The sequence below is a fragment of the Trichoplusia ni genome, chromosome 11, assembly GCF_003590095.1.
Source record: "Trichoplusia ni isolate ovarian cell line Hi5 chromosome 11, tn1, whole genome shotgun sequence".
NCBI lineage: Eukaryota > Metazoa > Arthropoda > Insecta > Lepidoptera > Noctuidae > Trichoplusia > Trichoplusia ni.
The window spans coordinates 11,191,327-11,216,167 of NC_039488.1; the positions used below are offsets into that span (position 1 = coordinate 11,191,327).

At 36.2% G+C, this 24,841-nt stretch overlaps 1 protein-coding gene across 1 annotated transcript; it reads left to right on the top strand.

The window, feature by feature from the left end:
• Window positions 1-1,552: 1,552 nt before the first annotated feature.
• LOC113498538 (tyrosine-protein phosphatase non-receptor type 4) lies at window positions 1,553-18,930 on the top strand. The gene is made up of 15 exons (XM_026878571.1): window positions 1,553-2,228; window positions 4,323-4,451; window positions 9,474-9,687; window positions 11,814-12,022; window positions 12,329-12,481; window positions 12,893-13,131; window positions 13,496-13,633; window positions 14,072-14,342; window positions 14,501-14,606; window positions 15,001-15,255; window positions 15,867-15,983; window positions 16,207-16,430; window positions 16,799-16,931; window positions 18,165-18,388; window positions 18,673-18,930. The coding sequence occupies exons 1-15, from the start codon at window positions 2,079-2,081 to the stop codon at window positions 18,757-18,759; spliced, it is 2,649 nt and encodes an 882-aa protein (XP_026734372.1). The 5' UTR covers window positions 1,553-2,078; the 3' UTR covers window positions 18,760-18,930.
• Window positions 18,931-24,841: the final 5,911 nt, after the last annotated feature.

Consider the following 24,841-nt stretch of genomic DNA (forward strand, 5'->3'; position numbering starts at 1 on the left):
ATGATTCCTGTAGTTTTTGAGGTAACCGAGCAGCCATGGCGCGGCAAAGGATTGGTAAGACATAATGCCATCCTACGTCTCGAGTCAAGAGGAAAACCCAGTCATAGACTTGAATTACTATATTTATAATACGACTATTGATAATTTTGAGTTTTTATATTTGGAAAAATAAGGTCCAAAGAATTACCAATACAAAGCGAATCAACACCTTATAGTGCTAAACTAAGTACTTATATAAGAACGGTTCTGGTTTATTATAATAGTTATGGAGAGTTGTGATCTGCTCGGATTTTTGCGTAATTGAGCCTGTTTATTGGGTTCTGCTAATTTGCAATCTATAAAAAACTCGCAGAATAATGTTAAGCGCTTATTAGCAGAATGGTGTTCATGTTCACCACACTTAATAATTACTCTTGAAATATGAAAGCTAAGATGATTATTTATTTACTAAGGATCTTAAAAATAAATGAAAAAAAAAATACGGTACTTCGAATAGAGAACGTAGAAAACTTAATGATTCCAACACTTAAACACTAACCGTGAACAGCTAAAAAAAAATTTATTGATTAATTAATTATTATCAACCAAGTTTTTTCATCCACACTTTTTTCAAATCCCGCGCGTCTGTCTTCGCTAACTAAACGTAAAGTGTGGAGAAACATTTTGTTGTGAGGCTTGTAACATTATCAATTACTTTTTTAAACTTTTCATAAATTTAATATGGAAATTTGTATCAATATTGTAACACAGTGTAATTCTAATGTTCTTATAAAAACTTAAATTAAATTAAATATTTACGGTTTTTATGCTATAACTAAACGCAAAAAGCAGTGATGTGAAGAAACTGATTTTACGATTCGAAAAAGATTTAAATTTTCAATGTTATTTGTTTTCTGTCAATTTTCTAATTTAACTGATATAAGTAGTTATCACAAAAAATTAGTGGTAAATGTAAAAATAAAATAGTTACTTAGCTGTAAATTCTTCATAGTAATAATTTTATCAGAACGCGGGCAATTACAGTACAAAAAATATCCAAATGCTCACTAATTCTAATACAGTAAAAAAAACAGGTAAACTTTTCAACCGACTACTAAACTTCCAAATTCCGATTTTCATAATAATTCATCGGTATTGTTTTTATTTGTTAACTTTAAACTTCGTATGGGATGTAACGATTTTTTACATTATTTCGTTCAACGTGGTAGCTGTAATTTGGTCCCAAAGATCCCTAAAATTTCACCAATTTTGGCTCAGCAGCTTTTTTTTACGTAAAGAAATAAATATCACACAAACCAGGTAGTACTTACTTACTTTTACTCTGTTGGCTCAGCGACCCAAATTATGTCTTGGCCTCTGATACGAGAAACCAGGTAGTACATAGATGAAATATTCTTCCCCTACAATACCTAATATATCCAAAGCACTATTCGAAAATTTTAAATGCTATACTTTAGTAAATTTAAATTTGCAGTTTTCGTTGATATTTCAAAAGCTGATTTTATTTCATCGGTTTCTTAATCTGTCACTCTAATGTCAGTATCGTTTATTTTTCAATCGTCGCATCACTAGCTTGCCTGATACCAATATGGCGGAATTTCTTATCAGCACCTCAGTGATTTTATTAAGTATCTGACGAAAATAGTTAACTTATAAATAGAAATTTAAACAAGGACAGCCTATATTAGGATATAAGGATCTTTTTAGCATAACGTTGTGTCTTAAGCTTTTGATTGGTTATAAAAATAACCGAGCACCGGAATACATGACCGAACATCTGACAATAATAATAAACATGAGTATAATGTTTGCAAAGCATTCAGGACGAAAAATTGTGTAGAATATTACGTCACGGCCGCTTCATGTGTCGGGAATACCGTTCATGCATAAGTACGGACAATACATGTCGTTGCGAAGGTCCACAATGATTCACGAGGTTAATTGAGGTTTTACTTCGATAATACGTAATTGACTCGTAAGTGTTGTTACGCGATAATAGTGGAGTTTCGCCTTCGTCGGGCGTTGACTCGTGCGGCAGGAATCCGGTAGAACAGTGGGTTTGGTGACTAATTGATGAGATGATAGAGAGTGTATCAAGACGCGCGTTCAGCAGTTCAAGCGGGACGTATAACGTGCGCGCATCGGAGCTGGCGCGCGAACGAAAGCTCAACATCTTCAATGTTACCGTGCAGTTCTTGGATGAAACCCAGCACTCCTTTCAAATCGAGGTTTGTAATGTTGTACTTATCACAATATCCATTCCAGTCAATTTTGTTGAATAGCCCTCTGAAATACTTTTGTGCAGAGCAAGTCTTGGATATCATGCTTCAATATATTGTAGCAATGTCACATACATAGTTGGAATATCACAGGAAATTAATATCAGTTAAAAGTCTGATAATGTTATACAGAATGCACTGAAGTTAAATTCTGACCTGTATGATGAGATATATGAGATCTGTATGATTTTGTAGAACTGAATACTTAAATGACAGTTATAATATCCTCTAGATGAAACTTGTTGATTAATGTACCTAAATAAGATAGTTTTATGATTTGTTTCTGTTCTGTAAAATATGACTTTTTGTAAATAATGAGGCAATATTGAGTGTAATCAATTTCTTTATCCATGTCTCTTACAAAAATGTACATTTAAATATTAATAGACAGTACTAAGCAATACTACAGAATATTTTTTTGATAATTTATTTTCTGTTCATAGTGTTCTAAAGTAGCTATAAAAATATTATATCATAAATCCATAGACTGGAAATGCATTCAAATCAGAAAATTGTAAATGACATTTTTATTATTCGTGGCCATGTAACATAAATGTACAAGCTAGACTGAATACTAAGAACACCCTATATAAATTTAATGAAACAAAATTTGTTATCTTAAATGACCTTGAAAATTATCTGACCCACTGTATAAAGTATTAGTGAACTAACAGACAAGGTCAATACTACACTGGAAGCATTTAATTTTTGGTTCAGTACAAACAGATTAATAATAAATATTAAAAAAACGAACATAATGTTGTTTCGAACCACTGCAGGCAATAAAGATACTATGGACATAACCCTTAACAATGAAAAGATAGAATTAGTGAGAGAAGTTAAATTTCTAGGTATCCATTTAGACGACCTGCTAAACTGGAAAAAAGAACTAGCACACATAGACTCCACTATATCATCTGCGTGTTATGCTTTGAGGACCTTGAGAGACGAATTAAATACGGAACAGTTAAAGATGGTATATTATGCTCTCGTCGAATCCAGACTTCGATATAGTATACAGTTCTGGGGGAAAAGCTACATTTATAATTCTCAACGAGCCTTCATTCTCCAAAAAAGAGCAATACGTACGATTGTAAGAATTACACAAAGAGAAAGCTGTCGATCCCATTTTCAGCGTTTAAATATTCTAACATTGCCCAGCTTATACATACTTGTGTTGTTAATTAATTTAAAAAAATATATCCATGAATACGAGTCTGAGGAAGAAAGAATAGCCAGGGAAACCACTCGTAGAAAGGACTTAAAAAATAAAGTTGTACCTAATTTTAATATTATCAAGCATAGCCCTCATTACCAAGCTGTACAAATATTTAATAGACTGCCAGCGGATTTAAAGATTTCGTTATATACTAGCTCTTTTAAAGATAAGCTCAAAGCATTTCTGTTAAGTAAAAACTTGTACTCAGTGAATGAAATATAATTTAATATTAACACACCAATTTTCTATTTAAAAAAAAAAATGCTTTATTTTATTTTATTTTGTTATTGTTTATATTAATCTTTTTTCATTTAATATTATTGCTGCATGCTCACTTGAGAATTTATTTTAATATTAATAATGATGATGTATGTAATGTAATGTATCAAACACAATGTATATTGTTCCTGATAAATAAATAAATAATAAACATTTCAATGAAGGCAAGAAAGATGCTTCAAATTTTTTAACTCACATGTAATAAGACAAATACGACTATCATGTCACACTTTAAAAAATATCCATAAACATTTATTATATTTTGCTAAGTAAAACCCAAATTTTCAGAGGCAATTATGATAATTATTTGTATTTATATACTGCGCTTTCTGTGTATAGTATAAAAAAATAGAATAATTAGGAAATATTATGGCATGCTTAGGTACCTATTATAGATATAAAGCATATTTTCAGTATTTTTATTTACTGTTACCTACAAGTATTTAAAATGGCATCTGATTAAACAATGGCTTTAAGTTATGTTTAGTATTCACCCAACATTCCTTTATATAATAATGGACAATCATATTTTTTTCCTTTTACAGAAAAAGGCTAAAGGATGTGTACTACTGGAACAAGTATACCAACATCTAGATTTAGTTGAGAAGGATTACTTCGGGCTACAGTTTACGGAGAATGGATCTCCACCCAGTGCTACAAACACTGAAATAACAGTAAGTTCTGATAGTACTAATATCCAATATGATTTTTTTACTAGTTTCATGTTGCTATTATTCTAAGATACTACTCATAAATGGTAATAGAAAACATCAATGTAGGTACTTCAAATATTAGTAGGTATTTCAAAGTGTTAACCAACAGTGAGCTGGCATAATGATCAATACATTCTCCATATGCCAACAGTCACAGACAGCTAAAGAAAATATTGTTATAATATTTTAGGCTGGTATTGTTATACTGTTCTTATGAAATAATATTCACCACAATGTATTTATCATGTATCTTATATTACCTTGTATCAAAATTGGGCATACAATTAATCCCTCATTCAAATATCGATACACAATAATTCACAACAAAATCATGTTACCGAATCAATGACATAGTTATATTCATAACATAGTTTTCCTTAGTCCAAAGCGTTTATCCTGGTACCTATATGGGTCATAAGGGTTCAAAACACATATCATTCCTATCTATAAACATATTCATCCTCTTTTGTCTATCAGTGCATATTATGTAGGCTAATTGTTGACATTACAGCCCTTCCAGTTTTGTTTACTGTTTATATGACGAAATATTCACTGCAATTGCTTGGTACAATCAATATTTATCTAATACATAGCATAATTAAGTGCTTTGTTATTGCGAAATCGAATTTTTGAATAGGATGAATGGAATCGAAATGCCCGTTGGTAGGTAAAATGATGACAATGCACGAATGCAACAAGCATTGATCACTACAATAAAGTTGATTAAGTAGAAGCTAATAATTTCCTTTTTGAAGTCATGATCTGTATCCTGTATCCAGTACATTAATTTTTCTACTGTTAAATCAGATTTTTGAGGATAAATTGCAACAGAAAAGTCAGTACACACAGATTTACCTTTTCGCACATTACGAAAATGTCAATCAATTTTAAATCTTGAGTTAAACTTAATTATATTTCAGGGATGTAAGTAAATGAACGCTTCGTTAAACTAATTATTACAAATGGTGCATAGCCCGAAACATTTGTAACTCATTAAATAATTTCCTAATGTTCTAATCAAATTCTGATAATTCTAATGTTTTCTTAAACAATTTAACATATTCGCATGAAATTCGTTAAGGTCTAGTTTACATTGACTTATTTAAATGATGCAATTAATAAGTGTATGTGAATCTATAAGTGTGTTGTTGGACATTTGGTCCATTGTTCGTGTCTTGATAACTCATTATAAGAATGCCTTATGCTATATAATCCGATGTTGTTCCGGTCAGTCTTATAAACATACAACCGATTCCAAATAAAAAACTATTGATCCAAACTTGATGATTTTTTATGGGAACAAATGGCAGCTGTTTCCTAATATTATGGTGATGTATTTTAAACACTTGTTGTCTAAGGCTTTTTTAGTGTAATTAAATTGAAAAAAAACTCTGTATAACGTGATGCTGGTTTAATCGGAAATCAGTTGGTTCATAACAATGTTACGCGATAATGCACCTTAATGTCACCAGCTGCCGTAAACATGCGTAGTAACTTTTTTTTAAATAAAATTACTATTATCTCGTTATCTTGTATGTAAAGTATGTTGACTAGTTGAAGAAATAAATATTTACCAATAATAATACTCAATACTCAATAAATAACCGTTACGAATAAAAAATTAGATAGCATCGTTATCTGTGAAGCCTATTATTACGCCTAGCATATTAGGCTTATGCCTGCCTGGCCACTGGAATTGTCCGAAAGGGTTACAGCGGCACCGGTGAACAAAGGGCAAAGGTTCTCACAAAGTCTAACATTCCTTTCGCTCAACCCGAAGCGGGAGATGTCTTTGAAATTCCGAAAAAAATATGACCTCGCAATCCGTCAAGTGGCGCTTTAAAAAATCCTTTATAAGGCACGGTTCACATGATCGGAAACATGATATGCGTCATATTTATCCGATTTCCACTTAATCCTTTAAGTGTCTAGTCATATATGTCTGTGATTTTTAATATTCAAGTGTCATGCAGTGAGTCACCGGCAGTAACGTTGAGACTGTTCCAAGTATTATGTTTTTAACAGCTGTTAAGATGCGTGATGCGTATCCTGGTCTCGCTTTAAACGGGTTTGTTTTAAATATTAACCAGGTTTTGCCTAAAATTTTTGCTCAACAGGTAAAAATAAATTGTACATAAATTAAAAATCCAAATAGTAATTATGATGTACAGAGGAAATATTGCAGGTTTTCTGTAAAATCCTAGTCACCGTTTGATACGTATTAGAAAAACCCATTACCTTTTATTACCAAAGCCATTTATAGGTAGATACTTATGCTTAAAAAATATTTTGCGTAAGAAACCATTAAATATCTTTAAGTTTTTATTTTAAGTTTAAGGTTTCTAAGAAAATACGTGTGTCTGCGCAAGCGCAGTACGTGTAGAAACGTACGCCATGGCCGCGCGTCATATGTGAATGAAGACGAAACTGACCATCGGCAATATTAAATAACGATTCTGAGAACCCTAAATGTTTTGCGAATGACGCGACTCATATGTGACGTGATACGTAAAGGAACTGTGTATATGTATAGAGCATTAGATGTGTAAGCATAGAAGAATACTTCAGCTGGTCTTTTCTGACGCAAGACGAAAGAGTGTGGGAAAAACAGAGGAGACAAAATCTCCCTTTTTATTTTTAGGGTCCAAGAGGAAGACATTATTTATATTGTCACAGAGATATTTTGCTATTCAAATGTTGTAGTTCGTATTTAAATATGGTCTAATGTTGAAAATCTTGTTAACGTCAAAGACTGTAGTTTGCGCGCAAGCAAAATCATAAGTTTTTAGTAGTTAATTGAATATTAGCATAGAAATTAACACAATGTATTGGCATCCTGTTTGTTTTTTAACTCGACACTAATTACTAAACGATTCAAGGTTTCATTTTAAATGGATACCGGAACCGCTGCCGATTTGTACGAATTATGCAATTCTGTTTTTGCATTAATGTGAGAAAATTATTATAATATTTTAACTATTAAGTACAAGTTCATTGTATTATGAACCTAAAATATGTTTTTATTGTAAAGCCTGATAAGATACATGATTTATGAATGTATTAACTTTAATTAAGGAAAATGTTTAATAATTCCACAAAAATAAACAAAACGTACGTCAATCTAAGATAATATTATATAATCATTGTAATTCGTAGTATTTAAGCGGAAAAATATATAAATAGATATTTTTATTCATTAAAGATATATCAATCAGGTTATATCATTGGCAACGGAATTTAATGTCGATGGCTATCGTGCTCTGTGATAATTGCAACTATGTAATACATAGTGTTACATTGTATTTGGCTATTCAAACATAACGCTGTGATCTGCTCAAGCGTTTCTGTTTGACCCCCTGCGTTTAGGTATTGGAGTAATATTCCGGTGCTTTTAACTGAGTCCGGTTAACTCTTCATCTGCCCAAGGCCAAGGGTGAAGGAAGTCAATGAGTTTACCTAGTTGCAAATGATGCCATGTTAATCAAAGATTTTCAAATATTCAATTATATTAGTATCTTAGTGATTACTTCCATACCAATTTAAACGTTCGTTCAAAGGTCCTTCAGGGTGAAACTGACATAATGATAAGTGAAAATGTATTTTGTCGTCCAGCTAAAAAAAAATCAGAAATGTCTGTTTATGATTTGTTTCGGAAAGGTATAGATGTGTCAATGCATAGTCAACAATCCATATTGCTTGTATAAGCTGTAAGTAAGTAAGAGGTGGAGGTAGACCCTCTGTCCATATTGCATGCTTGCTATCATGTAACTTGAACGAATTTTATCATTTCAATTTAATAGGCCTTGATTGATCTTCGTTTATGTGTTAGAGTTAATTATAATTATAGGCGGCTTTTCCTTTTAGTCAAGGTTTGTTGTAGTATTCTTAAATGAGGTGCGCGTCGAATCTTGCCATGTCAGTAACGAACTTTGTTTTATTGTAATCAGCGATAAAAGTTAAAGAAGATTTTATATAAAATGCTGCACTCTTACATACTCATTCGTAATTTATAAACGTATGTTTACTTGTCTAACATAACCTATAATTTTTCCTAGCAACTGACACAGTCACAAATTGGGCGTCAAAATGTTTCTTAAAAGAACTACCTAGTTTAAAAGTTTAAAAGGCAGAATCTAACTTGTGTACAGATGTCAATTAAAACTGCTTTAATACAATTATTTTATTAATTCTTAAGCTAACACAACTCATACGTTTTTATTTCTTTTCGTCCAAAACTTCAGAGACTGATTTTCTATCCACACAAAGAATGCCTCCCATCACCTAACAATTTTTTTGTATTTTTTTTCCAAAACATCAAATTAAAGACTTAAAGAAATATTAGTCCTATGTATTCGCTTGTATTTCTTTGTGAATGACAAAAGACAGTCCAAAATATTTATACAAATATCGCAGTATTTTTGTTTGAAGCAGTTGATTTGTCATATTACTTTATTATTTTCCTGCTCTTGGTATGATCTTGGCATTCGGCTTAATGACTTATTGGCCAATGTCACCCGGCTTTGACGCATTCACATTCTTAGTTGTTTATCTTGAAAAAAGAAATACAGGTACATCCTACACGTACTAATATTCCGAACAATGTCTTTAAAATGTTATATCGTTATTTTATTATTGCTGACATAGCGTCTTTCGAATAGTGTGAAACTCCGTAGGCAAAATATTTTGACAGGTTTAAAGCACACCTAGTACCTAAGTAGTACCTTATTGTACCTTGGCGCGTTATTTTCATAGAAAACAACCATAAATTATTGACAAAAGGGCACTAAATGATGATATAAAAAAAAAAACTTACGGATCTCTTAAATGCCTATGCTTAAAGGTAAAATAACTGAAGACTAAATTCTAGGTGTATAGTATAATTAGGCGAGTATAGAGTTAAGAAACCTTTATTGACATCAACTAACAACCAAAACTCATAGAAAATTGGCCTCCTTTAATAAACTATTCATTACTTTTTTACAGCGCTGGCTGGACAGCACGAAGTCGGTGAAGAAACAAGTCGGCGCCAACGCTCAGTTCTGGTTGGCTGTCCGCTTCTACCCGCCGGAACCGTCGCGACTAGCCGAGGAGTATACGAGATACCTGCTGTGCCTTCAACTGCGGAAACTATTGTTAGACGGACGTATTAATGCGCCGAAGAACACTGCCTTATTGTTAGCGTCGTTTACTGTTCAAGGTAAATTTTTGAAGTTATATGATCAGTAGCAGAACTCTTAGACTATCTCGTACCGCTAATTTATCCGTAAATTTGCGCACTGAACAGACAGTTCTCTCTTCAGAAAAAGATGTTACACTAAAAAATCCTTATTTTAATAAGGAACCTTTAAAAAAAATATGTGAACGTGTGCTGCGTACAGCACAGACTAAAATACACATCTGTGCACATATGTTGTGATGGTCAAAACTCATTGTGAACAACTGGTGTTTTTCTCAATTCAGATATAGAAGAAACAGACCTAGAAAGATTAGAAGGCTTAAAAAAATAATAAGGTAATTATACATATTAAAGCCAAAATGTTTCATTTGGCCAAAATATTGGGGAGAAATTTCACGAATTGACGTTTTTGTGCTCATATAATAAGTACTTACTTGAAAGTAAACAATAATATCTCCTAGATAAACCACAGCATACAATTATATGACGTCAGTCATTGGATGTCAGATGACGTCACAATTTATATCTATGTTTACAAAGTATAGTTTGCTATGCAAGCAAAGGTTTATATGCTCTCATTGCATCATTGAATGTGTTTAGTCAACATCATTATTTTAATTCCATCTTTGTTTATCAATTAGATCATTGCGTGAATATGTAATGGGCTGATTAAATATATTTAGGAAATTTACGAGTAGTTAATAATTGAAGTTACTGGGTTTTTTAAGGGATAGGTAGCTAATGTCTTATCAGGGCATTGTTTTAGACTGATTAGGGCACGGATTGACAATGGTTCTGGGCAAAGGTGTATACGCCAATTAACAGAGCGCAATGTGCTGCTAGTTTAATTCCCGTATGAGACGATACTATAGTTTTGCAGTAGGTAACTTTCGTGGGTATGATTCATTAAGTTTTAATGGTTTACTCATGCGTATTTATCGCGATTGCCCGACTAGTTTCAAGTCGACAAGTGTTTTATAAATTTTAATCATTCATCGATATGCCCAAACTTTTCTAAATCACTGTTGTAATTGTTGTAGCCCTAAACTATTAAGTCACCCAAAAACTCTGGTGCCCTATAGCTGAAGATAATCTCCAGAAACTACTGCACACCACAAAACAATCATACCCCATGTTTGCGATAGTTTCTATGACTAAAGAAAGACTAAAGTTATACTCAGGTTTGCGGCTATCAGAAATCGCATCGTTCTTCTTCTTATCGTATGGGTTATGTACAACCTGTAGCCATGGTTTTTTTAAAACTTCTCGTGTCTCTGTAAAGTCACATAAAGTGGTAAATAGCACTCCTTCGAAAAAAAATATATATTTCCTTCTTTTTAGCAAGTGATAAATACTTAGTAATAAGTACATGATTCTGGTGCGTGCCGAGATTTGAACCTACGGTATTTGACTTTGCACTCCAATTTACTAACATAGCAGAATCTGTGTTGCTTTAATATATTATTATTGCGTATTTAATAACATTAGTATAGTATTTTATTAGAATAGTTTATTTGATTAGGTATACATCTATTTTTAATTTGTCCTCAACATTTTCCTGTAAATTTTGTAAAATCTCAATAATGCTCTAATTGCTGTTATACTGTTGCCATTAGTGTTGAGACTAATATATTAATAATTGTTATCTAAATGGGGCGTAATAATACGAACGTAATAATAATAACAAGTATTGTAAAAGGGTCAAAAAGAATCGACTACGTCACTTTACAAGACCCACGTCGTCAATTAGTTATTTAAAATTGTTCTTACTATTTATTAAAAAAAAAAAACAACTATTGTGCAATTTATTCGTCACGTCAATATAAAAAACAATATACAGTTTAACGTACAATTCACTGCAATATCTATCGATGTTGTCATTTAATCAAGTCGGTGTACTTCATCCATCCCTTTCTAATTTCTATAATACTGCAGGGCAAGGGCCTTACTCTTTTATCTCTCTCTCTCTCTCTCTCTCTGAATACTGTAGTATTCTTCAGGTTAGTTTGTTCTACGGGTTTCTTCACTTTTTTCATCATCAACATTATCATCTGTTACAGCCTTCCTTCCCTCCCACTGCTCCCTTACGCATCCCCTTTCTCATGCCAATTCTTACGGTCAATCTTATATCTTTTTTTAAATTCCAGCGGACCTAGGTGACTACAACGTATCAGAACACCCACCGAACTATCTCTCCGAGCTCTGCTTGCTTCCCAAGCAGACAGCAGAAGACGAGAGACGTATACGAGAGCTTCACAAACTGCATAAAGGTCAGGCGCCTGCAGACGCAGAGGCGAACTTCCTGGAACACGCTAAACGATTGGACTGTTACGGGGTCGAGTCACATCCCGCTAAGGTATGCTTTATCCCATCTCAATATAGGAGAAAAATAACACACGCTCTATACAAGTAAACAAGGGGAATCAAAAGTCCATGGAGTATATTAGTTTCAGAAGCCACGTAAGCACATTTACTGATGAAAAGGTAACGTCTTCGGGTGAATGTACGGTTCAAGTAACCGTTAAATGTAACGCAGGGTACGACTAATTTTAAAAGAGTTTCAATACCTTGAGCATTTCATCGACGCAGAAGAATTTTAAGTATTTTTATCGTAATTTGGGAGTGTAGTAATATTAAATGTTGTTATCTTTTGCTTTTTCAGGATTACAACGGCAAGGACATATTTATTGGTGTCACATCAATAGGTATCGTCGTGTTTCAAAACAACATCAGAGTGAACACGTTCTCTTGGAGTAAAATCGTTAAGATTTCCTTCAAGAAGAAACAGTTCTTTATACAGCTGAAGCGAGAACCTGTAAGTATAAATATGTTCAGTTTACAACTTTGTTTATCAAAACTTTTCACACTTCCTGCATTATTACATATTTTAAGTACGGACTTAGAGGACTGTGGTAGTATCACATGAGTATCATAATATGGAACTTGTAAAGTGGCTTAATATAGAATAGTCTGGGGTCAAAATTCGGAGGCTTTTATCAAACAGTATGATACGTGATAAGATTCGTAAAAAAAGTAGTTAGACTTATTAGCATCTCGAGTAGATGCATATTTAATGTAGGTTATCAAGCGCTTATCTTCCAAAGCTTACAAGATAGCAAACCTAGCTCCTTCTTTGGACGTATAAAATAAATAACTCTACAAACTTCTCATTGATGATGCTTTCAAATAATACCTAATTATACCTAACACCAATGTACCTTTCCAGTCCGAATCATACGACACGGTACTGGGCTTCAACATGCGCTCGGGTCGTGCCGCGAAGGCGTTATGGCGCTGCAGTGTGGAGCGGCACGGGTTCTTCCGCCTGCGGGCGCCGCGCCGCCGCGCGCTGCTGGCCGCGCTGGGCGCGCTGGCGGGGCTGGCCGCGCCCAGCGTGCCCCGGACGGAGACCATGGCGCTCGAGGACGCCAGGAGGTCCCGGTCCACTAATAGGAGCTTTGTGAGGTAAGCTACTTAGTGCGCCAATGGCATTTCGATGACCCAAGAATTGATAGAATTTGATTGATGGTATTGTTAAAACAACAAAAACGTGCAGCCTAAAAACTACTTACCCAAAATTATTTTTATGGAAATAAATGTTTATGTAAAAGTTATTAACAAAATTGATTCTTCCAGTAAAAAAAATAAAATAAAATAGAAATGAATTGAGTCTCCTTTTTATTGAAGTGTTTTGAAAATGACACTGTCAATGTCTATTATGTTAGAAACATAACCCCTGAGTTATGTTTCTAACTCCTGACTAGTCAATTTGAGAAGTGCTCCTTATGTTGAACATGATCCCATGCCCCCACTTCCCCCCTCCCCCCAGACGCAGCAGCTCCCGCCCCCGCGAGCGCTCTGTGGGCTGCGCGTCGCCCGCGCTGCGCGGCGCGCGCGTCACGGCGCACAGCGAGCCGCCGCCGCGCGCCGCCTGGACCGACGCCGCCCGGCCCGCCTCAGAGATACAGTGAGCATGCACACACACGTCATTAGGAGACAACTAGGACTAAGTATTAGCTGAGCAATGACGACAACTGCGCGTTCAAAATGATCAACTGTCAAAAGATCAGAGACTAATTACACGCTCACACTCGCGTTCTTTCTCACTAAGAAGAAAAAATATACAAAGTAGACGATCATAGCCACCAATTCAAAATGATAAACTGTCAAGAGATAAAAGAGCAACGGACTACTTATAGTATGCAAAGGACAATTTTTGAACATAGATCTCTCTTTATATGTGCAGTTTCGACCATATTATAAACAACTTTCGTATGCACTTAAAATCTACTGTTATTGTAAAAATATTTTCTGTTGTTTACCTTGTAGTAAGCAAGGATCATCTTCACAGAATATCTACACTTTTTCACCATCATAAAACTACAAAATCATTCTCATATTTCAGCGAGGGCGACTTCTTAGAACGAGTACTCCGCATCCCGCTCTCCTACGTCGACGAATCCGAATCTGGATCCGAAGAATGCCTGGGTTCCGGGCACTCAGGCCACGACCTGAACTCGCTGGGCTCCGCGGAGGTCTGCGGCGGGGTCAAGGTCAGGCTGGAACCCGGACAGGACGGACTGTTCGGGTTCAATGTGCGTGGAGGGGGCCCGGCGCCTGTGCTGGTGTCCAGGGTCGCGAGTAGGACCCGGCTGCAGCTGCAGGAGGGAGACCAGGTATGCGATAAGTTGATTTTGTGTGTATTTGTGGAATAGACTTCTCTATAAGAATAGTTTATTTTGCAAACACGAAGCATAAAATGTTGCTTAGCTTCTCCACATTTAGTCTATCCTGTTTTGTATTTGACTTATTACTCATAAACGATCTGTTTTAGGTTATATCGATTAATGGCACGAACGTAGACGAACTGAACCACGAGCAAGTTGTGCAACTGATCAGAAATACACGAGGAGTGCTTACGTTAATAGTTAAACCAAATGGTGAGTTTATATACTTGCTTATGCGCTTGCGCAGATTTCTTACGAATTTATTTATTCTTAAAAATTAATATACTTATTAATTTTTTGTCCGATATTGAAGGTTTCGTTTTAGTTACCCATTCATATTTTTTTCGTTTATCTACTTTGTAAAAAATAACTGTCATTTCTCTAATAATTAATTGAATTTTGAAAGGTTAAATCGTACGTATCAAATCTAAAAAAATGTGTAGAATATGGTAGAGTAGTGTCTAAAAAAGCAAAATTCAAAAGGCAATAAACCTAAATTAAATTCAATTTTAATCAATATTTTTATGGAAACGTATACGTTTATTTAGCTTGCTGTTTCCCACCAACAAAAAGCCACCAAATTCAACAAGAAAATTGTCTCCCGTAGCTGTGTACGCCCCTGAAGAGCCCGGCCTCGAGGAGCCCGCGGTCTGCTTCGTGCCGCTGTCGTGCCGGCCGGGGCAGGCGCGCGCGGCGGGCGACGCGCTGGAGCAGTCGCTGCTGCTGCTGGGCGACGGGCTGGCCAGCGGCGCCGCGCTCACGCACTACGAGACGCTGCTGCGGCGCCTGCCCGACCTGCCCGCCGCCGCCGCCCGCCTGCCGCACAACCTCAACAAGAACAGATACCGGGACATCGCGCCCTGTGAGTCTTCTTACACAAGCTTTATTTTGTACTAGCTGTTTCCGATTTCCAGTAACTTTACGATTCAAATCTGTTAATTTGTTGGTCTTTACTTCCATTTTTCCACATTTTATCACCATTTAAACCTTCCCAAGACTGCTACAAATATTTCAAGACTAAAATAAACCAAATCGGTTCAGCCGTTCTCAACTTTTAGCTAGACTAAAGAACAATTATTTTTTATGTATTAAGATTACCTTTAACCAGTAACTTCATACTATGTAAGTCGGTTATAACTGATCTCAATGGGTTTGATAGTGACGTGGATAACACAGTACAACAGGTTTGCAATAGATACTCGATATAGAGTTGGAAAGTCATAACTAGAATGTTAAATAGCGTTGAAGTAGCTAGGATTTTGATATTTTTTATCTTTCGTAAAAAATATGTAAAGCTACATGTAGATGTCTTTTAGTATTCGAAAGAAATATAATACACTTATATGTGGTGGAATAGGTTTAATCGTCATACATTTGAAAGTTAAAAAGTATATGATAATGTTCTCGGTGTTATTTCGTTCGGTTTTGCAGGTTTTGTTTCTTCAGTCACTATATAATATAATTATATTTCAGATGATTCAACACGTGTGATATTGAAAAATGGCCCGACGGGCGACTATATCAACGCTTCTTATATCAATATGGAAATACCTAACTCAGATTCGGTACTCTCCTACATTGCTACTCAAGGTATTGTGTGATTTACTATTTATATATATCCATTTTTTATTACTGTAAATTTTGTTTTGCCTACATTTAATGACTGAAAGAATTTCTCGATTTTATTTTACATGGTAAAATATCTTACTTTGTTGCTTTGCCTATGTCAAAAGCCGGAAAACTATTCATCGGTCACCGGTATCCTACGTCATGTTTTTGGGCAGCACAAATAATAATATTCTTTCTTTTTCAGGTCCTCTAGCGTCAACCGTAGGCGATTTCTGGCAGATGGTGTGGGAAGCTGAAAGCACTCTTATAGTGATGCTAACAGTACTGACAGAACGGGGACGGGCCAAGTGCCACCAATATTGGCCCAAGGTTGGCAATACCCCGCTCAAGGCGACCAACAGTTTGACGATATTCACGACCAGTGAACAGAATCATGGACATTATGTTAGAAGAGAAATGACTATGAAGGTATGTAAGAGTGATTTTACATAGATCTGGATATTTTGTTTGATAAAGTCAAGGAGTTGAGTGTTAGTCAAGTTGTTAATATAGATTCGGGAATAAACTTGAGTTATAGATGAAAGATGAATGCCCATGCTTTACTGGTTACCTGAAAAGGTTGTTTTTTCCGACCTTTGTGCATTCGACTTCTATATGTACTCGAAATGTATACTGAATTCTAATTCATATCTGTTTATGTTGATTGCAAATTACCGAAACTTGTTTTTAGAGAAAACAGTATGCGCGAAGTTTTAATTTATATCGGAGGGTCTTATATACCTTAGTTTTCACGAATTACCGTATCTATAAAATTAAGTACACCTTTTTATTTCTAGGAGAACACAGGAGCATGTCGCAACGTCACCCAGCTGCAGTACACGGCGTGGCCCGACCACGGCGTGCCCGAAGACGCCACCGCTTTCATCAATTTCACACAACTGTGCTCCAGTCTGAGAAATAATCACCCATGTAAGTATACCTCTTTATATAGTAAGTTGTAAGTATATCTATTTTTGTCATATCTTCCACGTCCATTGTGGTCTCAGTCTTAGGCACTGAACTTTTACCAAGGGTCCAGTATTGTCTGATTTAGAGCTGGACTGATTTTATAAACATATGATTGAAAAAGTTATCGTCAATGATTGAACATTGTTGTATACCAACAGAGAGAGTTTGAGACTTCTTCTGACTAAAACCAAAAGAGACCATGTAAGGAACATTGTCTCTTTTGCCCTTTATGTACCGGAGTCGCGATAACATTTTCGTATAATCTCGCTACGCTCTTATGGGCCCCGCAGAGCTGGCTGACATTTGTTTGAGGCGCGCGTGGATCACGACGGGAAGTCCGGCACGGGTCTGGTCCTAATCGGGCGGTGAGCTGCCTATCACTCACCGCCTACAAGCCTGCACCTACGGTAGCCGGGTCATCACGTTGTTCTCGACGTCCGGAGCGTGTCTTTGCCTCGCGTGTTCAGTCGCCTCCTTTTCCAGCATGGCTGCTTCACAGAAGGAGGGGGCTACTTTCTACCCCCTCTTGGACCGGACCATAGATCGTACCTCTAGGAGACCTCCTTTTGCTAAGGCGGGGGCATCCTCATGGATACCCTCCCTCCCTCCCTTGGGGGAGGAAATGGGTAATGTCAGACTTTTACTGGCAAAACCTGAACGACAATGCTACGTCATCCGCGTTTTTGTGTTGGTCTATGGCAATGCGTTGCAATCCTTCATGCACCGTCCGTGAGCTTCCACCGGCTAATAGTGCGGGCCGGTAGGTCACTTTCTCGTGATGTGTGGAGGCCGACGTGTGAAGAGCGTCGGCCTCCTCGCCTCATATTAAGACCGCATCCATAGCACGGAATGTGTCCCCCCGCCGTGGGTAATATACTCGGACGACAGACACCCCCGCGCCGTCGCCCAGAACCCTAGTTAGGGCGGGAGAGCGCGGTCATGCGCGGCTCTGCGCCGCCCCACTCGACGTCGGCGTATGGCGGGCGCGCTGGGGTCAGTTACCCCAACGCGCTCAACCGACTCCTTCTGTGATATCACAGAAGGAGGCCAGTGCATGCAATGATCGAACGAACGAGTCAAGCGGCGTGGGACCGCCTGACTCGATCGTTGCAGCGTACGTCTATTAGGCCTGTAGTTTCCACTTTGCTGTCGTCTTTGTGTGCATCTATGTACAGCAACATTTATTTTTTCCAGTGATCCCCACCGTGGTGGACCCGTCCGCTGGCTCTGGCTCGGAGGAGTCCCTGAGCTGCGTGTCGCCCCCCATGATAGTGCACTGCTCTGCGGGAGTGGGCCGCACGGGCGCGCTCGTACTGTGCGAGCTGGCGCTGGAGCTGCTGGCGCGCCGCCAGCCGCTGTACCCGCTCGACCTGGTGCGGGCCATGCGCGCGCAGAGGCCCATGTGCATACAGAACGCGGTCAGTTGGTTGTGCCCAAACTATATTTAGCCGAGATTATCAAATAGATTCCCAAACGTAATACTTTTGTACTGTGAAATACAGTATCCCGATGTAAGACTTGCCATAGACATATTCATATTTTGCGCAAGGAACATAAACAGTGTTTGAGAAACCGGTGTCGATGGAAACAAAGAGGAATTTCTCCGTATCTGACAAAACTCAGAATTTGCCTTAACATTTACCACCGTCTATTTTTTAGCCTTCAAATAATTAAACTAACTACCCAAAATCTTTCCTTACAGAGCCAATACAAGTTCGTGTGCGAGAGCATTCAGATGGCATACAATCAAGGCTTCGCAAATAAACCAGCGGAGAATGGATCCAATTGAATACCTCCTTCGCCAATTATTGTACAGTCGCATGTAAGTCGCACCTGACTGATCGTATTAGGACCGTATATCCATTGTAGACACTGAAACAGGGACCGAGATCATACTATGATAGAAGCGATCATCATCGTCGTAGCCTTTTCTTAACTATGTTGAGGTCGGCTTCCAGTCTACAAGTAACAGTAAGTACCAGTGTTTTACAATGAGCGACTGCCTATCAGACCTCCTCAATCCAGTTACCTAGGCAACACGATATCCTTTAGTTAGACTGGTTGCTAGACTTTCTAGCTTCTGAATACCTGTAACGACTGTCAAAGATCTATGAATAACAACCGGGACCCATAATTTAACGTGCCTTCCGAAACCAAGATAGAAACAATGTTCAATTTTAAATATCATTGAAACAATTAATTAATTAAGATGAATTTAAGGTATTAGGCGGTATTCAAGACGAACATTTCTTGGAGACTTTCTTAAATGCCTCTACTATAAACTTGACAGTATATTATTATTGTGTCATTGGACACTTCATCATGAAACTTCAGGATGACTGCTAACTCAGTATCGTCCTTGAAAGCCATTAAATATCGATTCCCGTCTAATATAAGACTAAGAGATATAAAGTGCCTGCATGAATATACATGATGCGCCAATACAATTAAAGTCCTAAGAAAATTTGATCGACCGGTATGTGCGCAAGAGTTGTACGAAGTGTTCGTGTCTTTGTCCCTGTTTCGGCGTCCATCTTGGATATTGTGAGATAAAACAGTGTGTTCATGGTTTAAACAAGTAGTATAACAACTTATTTACATGAAATAGTATGCTGTATAGTCATGATAGGATTAATGAATGATTCTTATATATACAAACAATATTAGAAGTTCTTTCAAAATTATCTCTTTCAATATTCGCTACATAATAAAATAAAACATAGCGAATAAAATGTTATATCCGAATTTAAAGTTTGATTATTCAAACATCGATTCCTTTTCAATAGAAAAGTTGAAAAAGTTGGTGTGACTATTACTTGGCATGACGTCACGTTCTGCCTCGAAATTGTTTCGGACGGTAAGCTTTTCGAGTACCACAAAGCAAAATACGAGTATTAAAGTGTTTCTTACCAGGAAAATTATAATTAATTGTTTGAGACCAAACAAGTTCTAATATTGTTCGTATATTCCAACAATTAAGTAAGTGATAAACATTTTTCTATAAACTTTATCAACGTGTATTTATTTCTAGTGTAACACGACCAGTGGTTTGTATAATTGTTAATTTATAAATTTTATGAACGTTTGTTTCACGATGTTATTCGATTATCGATTAACAACTCGAATAGTTATAATCGATCCCACATATCAACTGTTAACTTAAAAAAGAAACTTTATTTTACTTATTATTAATTTATTTTTAGATTTAGTTTTTTTTACTAACGCTTGCTGTGATTTGCACTTCATTTTCATTTGTAACATTAATTTTAAGTAACGTTTAATATATAGTCTTGCCTTTCCAACGAATTTAGTATGATGTATTTATTTGATACTTGTATATTTTTTTATTTGTATTTTTTTTGTCGTGGCAAGCTGTGTTGTTCTGTAGTTTTTAATGTTGTATATAACGAAGTATCTTGTGATTACGGACGGCTATGGTGGCAACACAGTATGGCACTATTTAAGTCTATGTGACTTTTCAAGTTTTGCCTCCAAACGCGCATAAAACTATATATTACAGCCATCAAATTTCTCACAAAACAGACCAACATCGAAGTTATCTTATATTCATTCATTATTTATTTAGTTTATGGTTATATTTATAACTTTACTTACCTACCTACTATTACTCTCATACAACGAACAGAGTGAGATCATATCATAATATAGCCTCGATGCATAAAAACTTGTTTTCTGTTAAAAAAAACAAGGACTTTAGATACTTTTTTAAAGCAGTTAGAAGTACGATGGAAACTGACTAATTAAGATAGTAGATGCGAACGCGCACATCGAGTCAAAACTTGAGCTGTCACTCGACCATAATGTATAATCACTTCTTTTTCTGTGCCATTTGTAATATAATATTTAAAAACACAATATTTCACTTATTTTAATCCCCTCACGGTTTTATTAAAAATTACGTTCTACTAAACTGTGTATACTTGAAAATCTATGATTGTAGTGTTCGATCGATATTTATAGGGACCCAATATAACTATAATATTGTATCATGTACGGTAAGATATAAATAGAGTGTAAGTATTACGAAGTCGCCGTTAAATACGTAATTGTAATGAGAATAATGATATTTTTACACTACATTTGAATAATCTAACGTTTTAATGTTTTTTGGATATTATTATCAAATTATACACAAACAAATTGGGAATAATACCTGTCACATGAAATTGAACTCTATTCTATATAGATGTGGGATTTATGGCAATAATAAATGCGTAGGTCACTTTTGAATTGTTTTATTTTTACATTCGAATCACACTTTCTTATTTTAAACACCGTATCGTCCGTCGTCGTTCCACACTTTTTCGCCATTAGCCTTCCGTCCTTCTCGCACACATACTTCCCTCTCCTTCATCCGTTGCGTTCCGATTACTTAAATTACAATATCCCACAATCGGCCATTCCTGATCCATGTCTGTCCTCAGACATGCTCTCAAACATTCACCACATGCATTCATTAATCTAATATATTATTTAACTTAAATCGAATTTACAAGACCAAGTAACAATTCTTTACTTAAACAAGCTTAAGTTTATACAACAAACTAGTAATTTTGTGAGGTAACAAAATTACACCATATGAACAAATACAGATCACTTATTGGTAATAAACAAGAGTAACATTGTAGTACAACAGATTTACAACCAAATCAATAAACTAAGTTAACAATGGAATAAAACTCTCACACAAACCAAAAAAAAAACAAAAATTATAAATCAACTCTTATGCTTTAGGTTTTGGGGTTGACATCTGGCCACAACTTCATGCAATCAGCTGAACTAGAGGTTGCACCAGGTCCTTCCGTATTAGGATCCAGCTTTTTCACTTCATATCTGTCATTCCTCTTCACTTTTATAACTTTATAGGGTCCTAGATATTTGGCTTTTATTTTCATTCCAGTTCCAAATTGCGTGCGTTTTATTGCCACCAAATCTCCTTCTTTGTACTTCATGCTTTCTTTTCTTTTTCTATTGAAATTTCTTATATTCTCTTCCTGGACCTGTAGAATCTGTTCCTTAGCTTTTTCTCTGAGTTTTTCTCTCTCCTCTGAATAGCTTTCTCTTCCTTCTTCCAAAAGCAAGTCATAGATCTCAATATCTTCTTTCATTCTCATTTTAGTCCCAATCAATAGTTGATAGGGTGTTGAATTTATGCTTCGCTGAAAAGTACTATTTAGAGCTCGCTGTAATCTACTTACATGCCTGTACCAAAGCGAAGGGTTTTCTATACACAATTTTGTAAGTACAGAGATTATAGTACGATGAACTCTTTCAACCTGACCATTTCCTCTAGGTATCCCAGTTGTAATTTTGATGTGCTGTATGTTTTCATCTTTACAATACTCTTGAAACTCATTACTCGTATAAGCTGTTCCTCGATCAGTTATAAATCTAGTAGGATTGCCAAAATGTTGCTGGTGAATTTTCAACTTTTCAATTGTTTCTTTACTGGTGGTGCTCTTAGTGGGAAAAATCCAAGTGAACTTCGTAAATGCGTCTACAATTGTAAGAATATGGTTGTACTGCTTCTTCGTCTCTGTCATGGGACCAATGTGATCCAAATGAAGTGTGTGTAATGGTGATTCTTCCTTTTCGATTGGTTGCAGAAAACCTTCCTGTTTTCCCTCCTTACGCGTGGCTAATAAACATGGAATACAACTGGTAATGAAATCTTCAATTTTCTTATCTAGGTTCTTAATAAAATAATCTTTACTTATTAATTCAGTCATCTTTTTCTTTGAAAAGTGTCCATTTGCATGAGCTCTTCTTATGATTTCATTTTCCATAGACTTTGGTATCACTAGATGCTTTTCCACTCCTTTGTACAACAATCCATTATCAATATAATAATCACCATAGCTTCTTTCTTGTAATATCTCTAATATAGCTTTTATACCATCATCTGTCTGTTGTGCTTGTCTGATTTCGTCATGCAGAGTAACCACTGCTACGTAAGGGTTTCGGCTTAATGCATCAGTATGCTTCATCCTAGTTCCCGGCCGATGTTCAACTACAAAGTCAAACTCCTGTAGAAGTAATGCCCATCTTGCGACTCTTGTACACAAATCTTTTTTCTTAAGTGTCATCTGAAATGCTTGGCAATCGGTTACAATTTTAAATTTCAAACCATACAAGTAATGTCTAAATTTTTTCACGCCTTCTATAATGGCCAGACTTTCCAATTCATAACTGGTGTACTTCTTTTCTGCTTCGCTTGTTTTACGGCTCATATAGTACACTGGATGTAGTCCACCATCATCGTCAGAACGCTGCATAAGAATAGCGGCATAAGCCAAACGTGAGGCATCTGTATGCATTTCTGTTTCAAATCTTGGATTGAATATCCTTAAAACTGGTTTGGTAGTCAGACATTCCTTCAAACAGTTGAACGCACGTCGTTGGTTATCATTAAACTCAAAATTAACATCTTTCTTTAATAAATCTGTAAGTGGTCGTGCTATAGATGCAAAATTCTGTATATACTTCCGGAAATATGATGCTAACCCTATAAAACTTTGCAATTGCTTAACTGTTTTTGGTTCTGGAAATTTTGTAACAGCGTCAATCTTGTCACTGGCAGGCCTTACTTGTCCATTCTCAATTGTATGGCCTAAATAAGTTATGCTCCGACATATAAGATGTGCTTTCTTCCAATTTATTTGTAAGCCATACTCAGATGCTACCCTTAAAACTTCTCTTAAGCTGTCCACTGCTTCCTGTTCGTCTTTAGCTGGAACAAGGATATCGTCGACGAATATTAGTACAACACCTTTGGATATCAATTCTCTGAAGATTATGGTCACAAATCTCATGAAATAGTTCGGGGAAACAGATAAGCCAAATGGAGCCTTCAGGAACTCAAACTGCCCGTGGTGTGTAACAAATGCAGTGTACTTGATTGACTCACTACTGACATTCAAATGGAAAAAACCATTTTTTAAATCCAATACACTAAATACTTTTGCCTCAGCCAACTTGTCAATATAATCCTCAATAATAGGTAAGGGGAACTCATCCTTTACAATTTTACTATTTAATTTTCTATAGTCTACACACACCCTTATAGCACCATCTTTTTTGCGAACAAGAACTAAGGGACTGGCATATTCAGAATAACTTACTCTTACAATGCCTTGCTCAAGCCACTCCGACACTTGCTCCTCAACTACTGCTTGCTCCTTTAAGGATATGCGTCGTGGGCGCTGCACTACAGGTACATCATCTTTCACAATTATTTTCAGCTGGATAGGAGCTTCTTTAATTTGATTTGGTTGATAGTTCTCAACCATTTGGACAACTTCTTCTTTTAGGTTAGTGTTAGTTACATGACCAACATCAACACTGCAACTGAAACAATGAATTTTGCTCACCCATTCCACAGGTTTCATCCACACATCACAACCTTTCATAACTGTTACAACATTTTTAAGAAATTCGTGACCTATGATTACATCAAAAGGCATACAGTCTTTAGGCACAACGTAGAATAACACATCGTCGTAGTTCGCACCGTCAATAACCACATTTGTTGTTATACAACCTACCGACTTCACTTTAGCGAGACCGAGTCCAGTGAGCGTTATACTATTGTTCGTGGATTTAGAAACGTTAGCACAAAATTCCGAGGACACTAAATTCACGTCACTGCCCGAATCTATAAGCGCACTTGCCTCTTTTCCACATAATTCGACTATTTTCAGAGGTTTTTCTTGTAGCGACTGTTTGTTTACATCGTAGATGTCATATTCAATTTGACATTTGCTGTCTTGGCTGTCACCTGTCATCTTTGAGTTTGACATTTCTACTTCCTCGTTGTGACCGAACATTGCTTGTTTGTTCACTCGTTCACC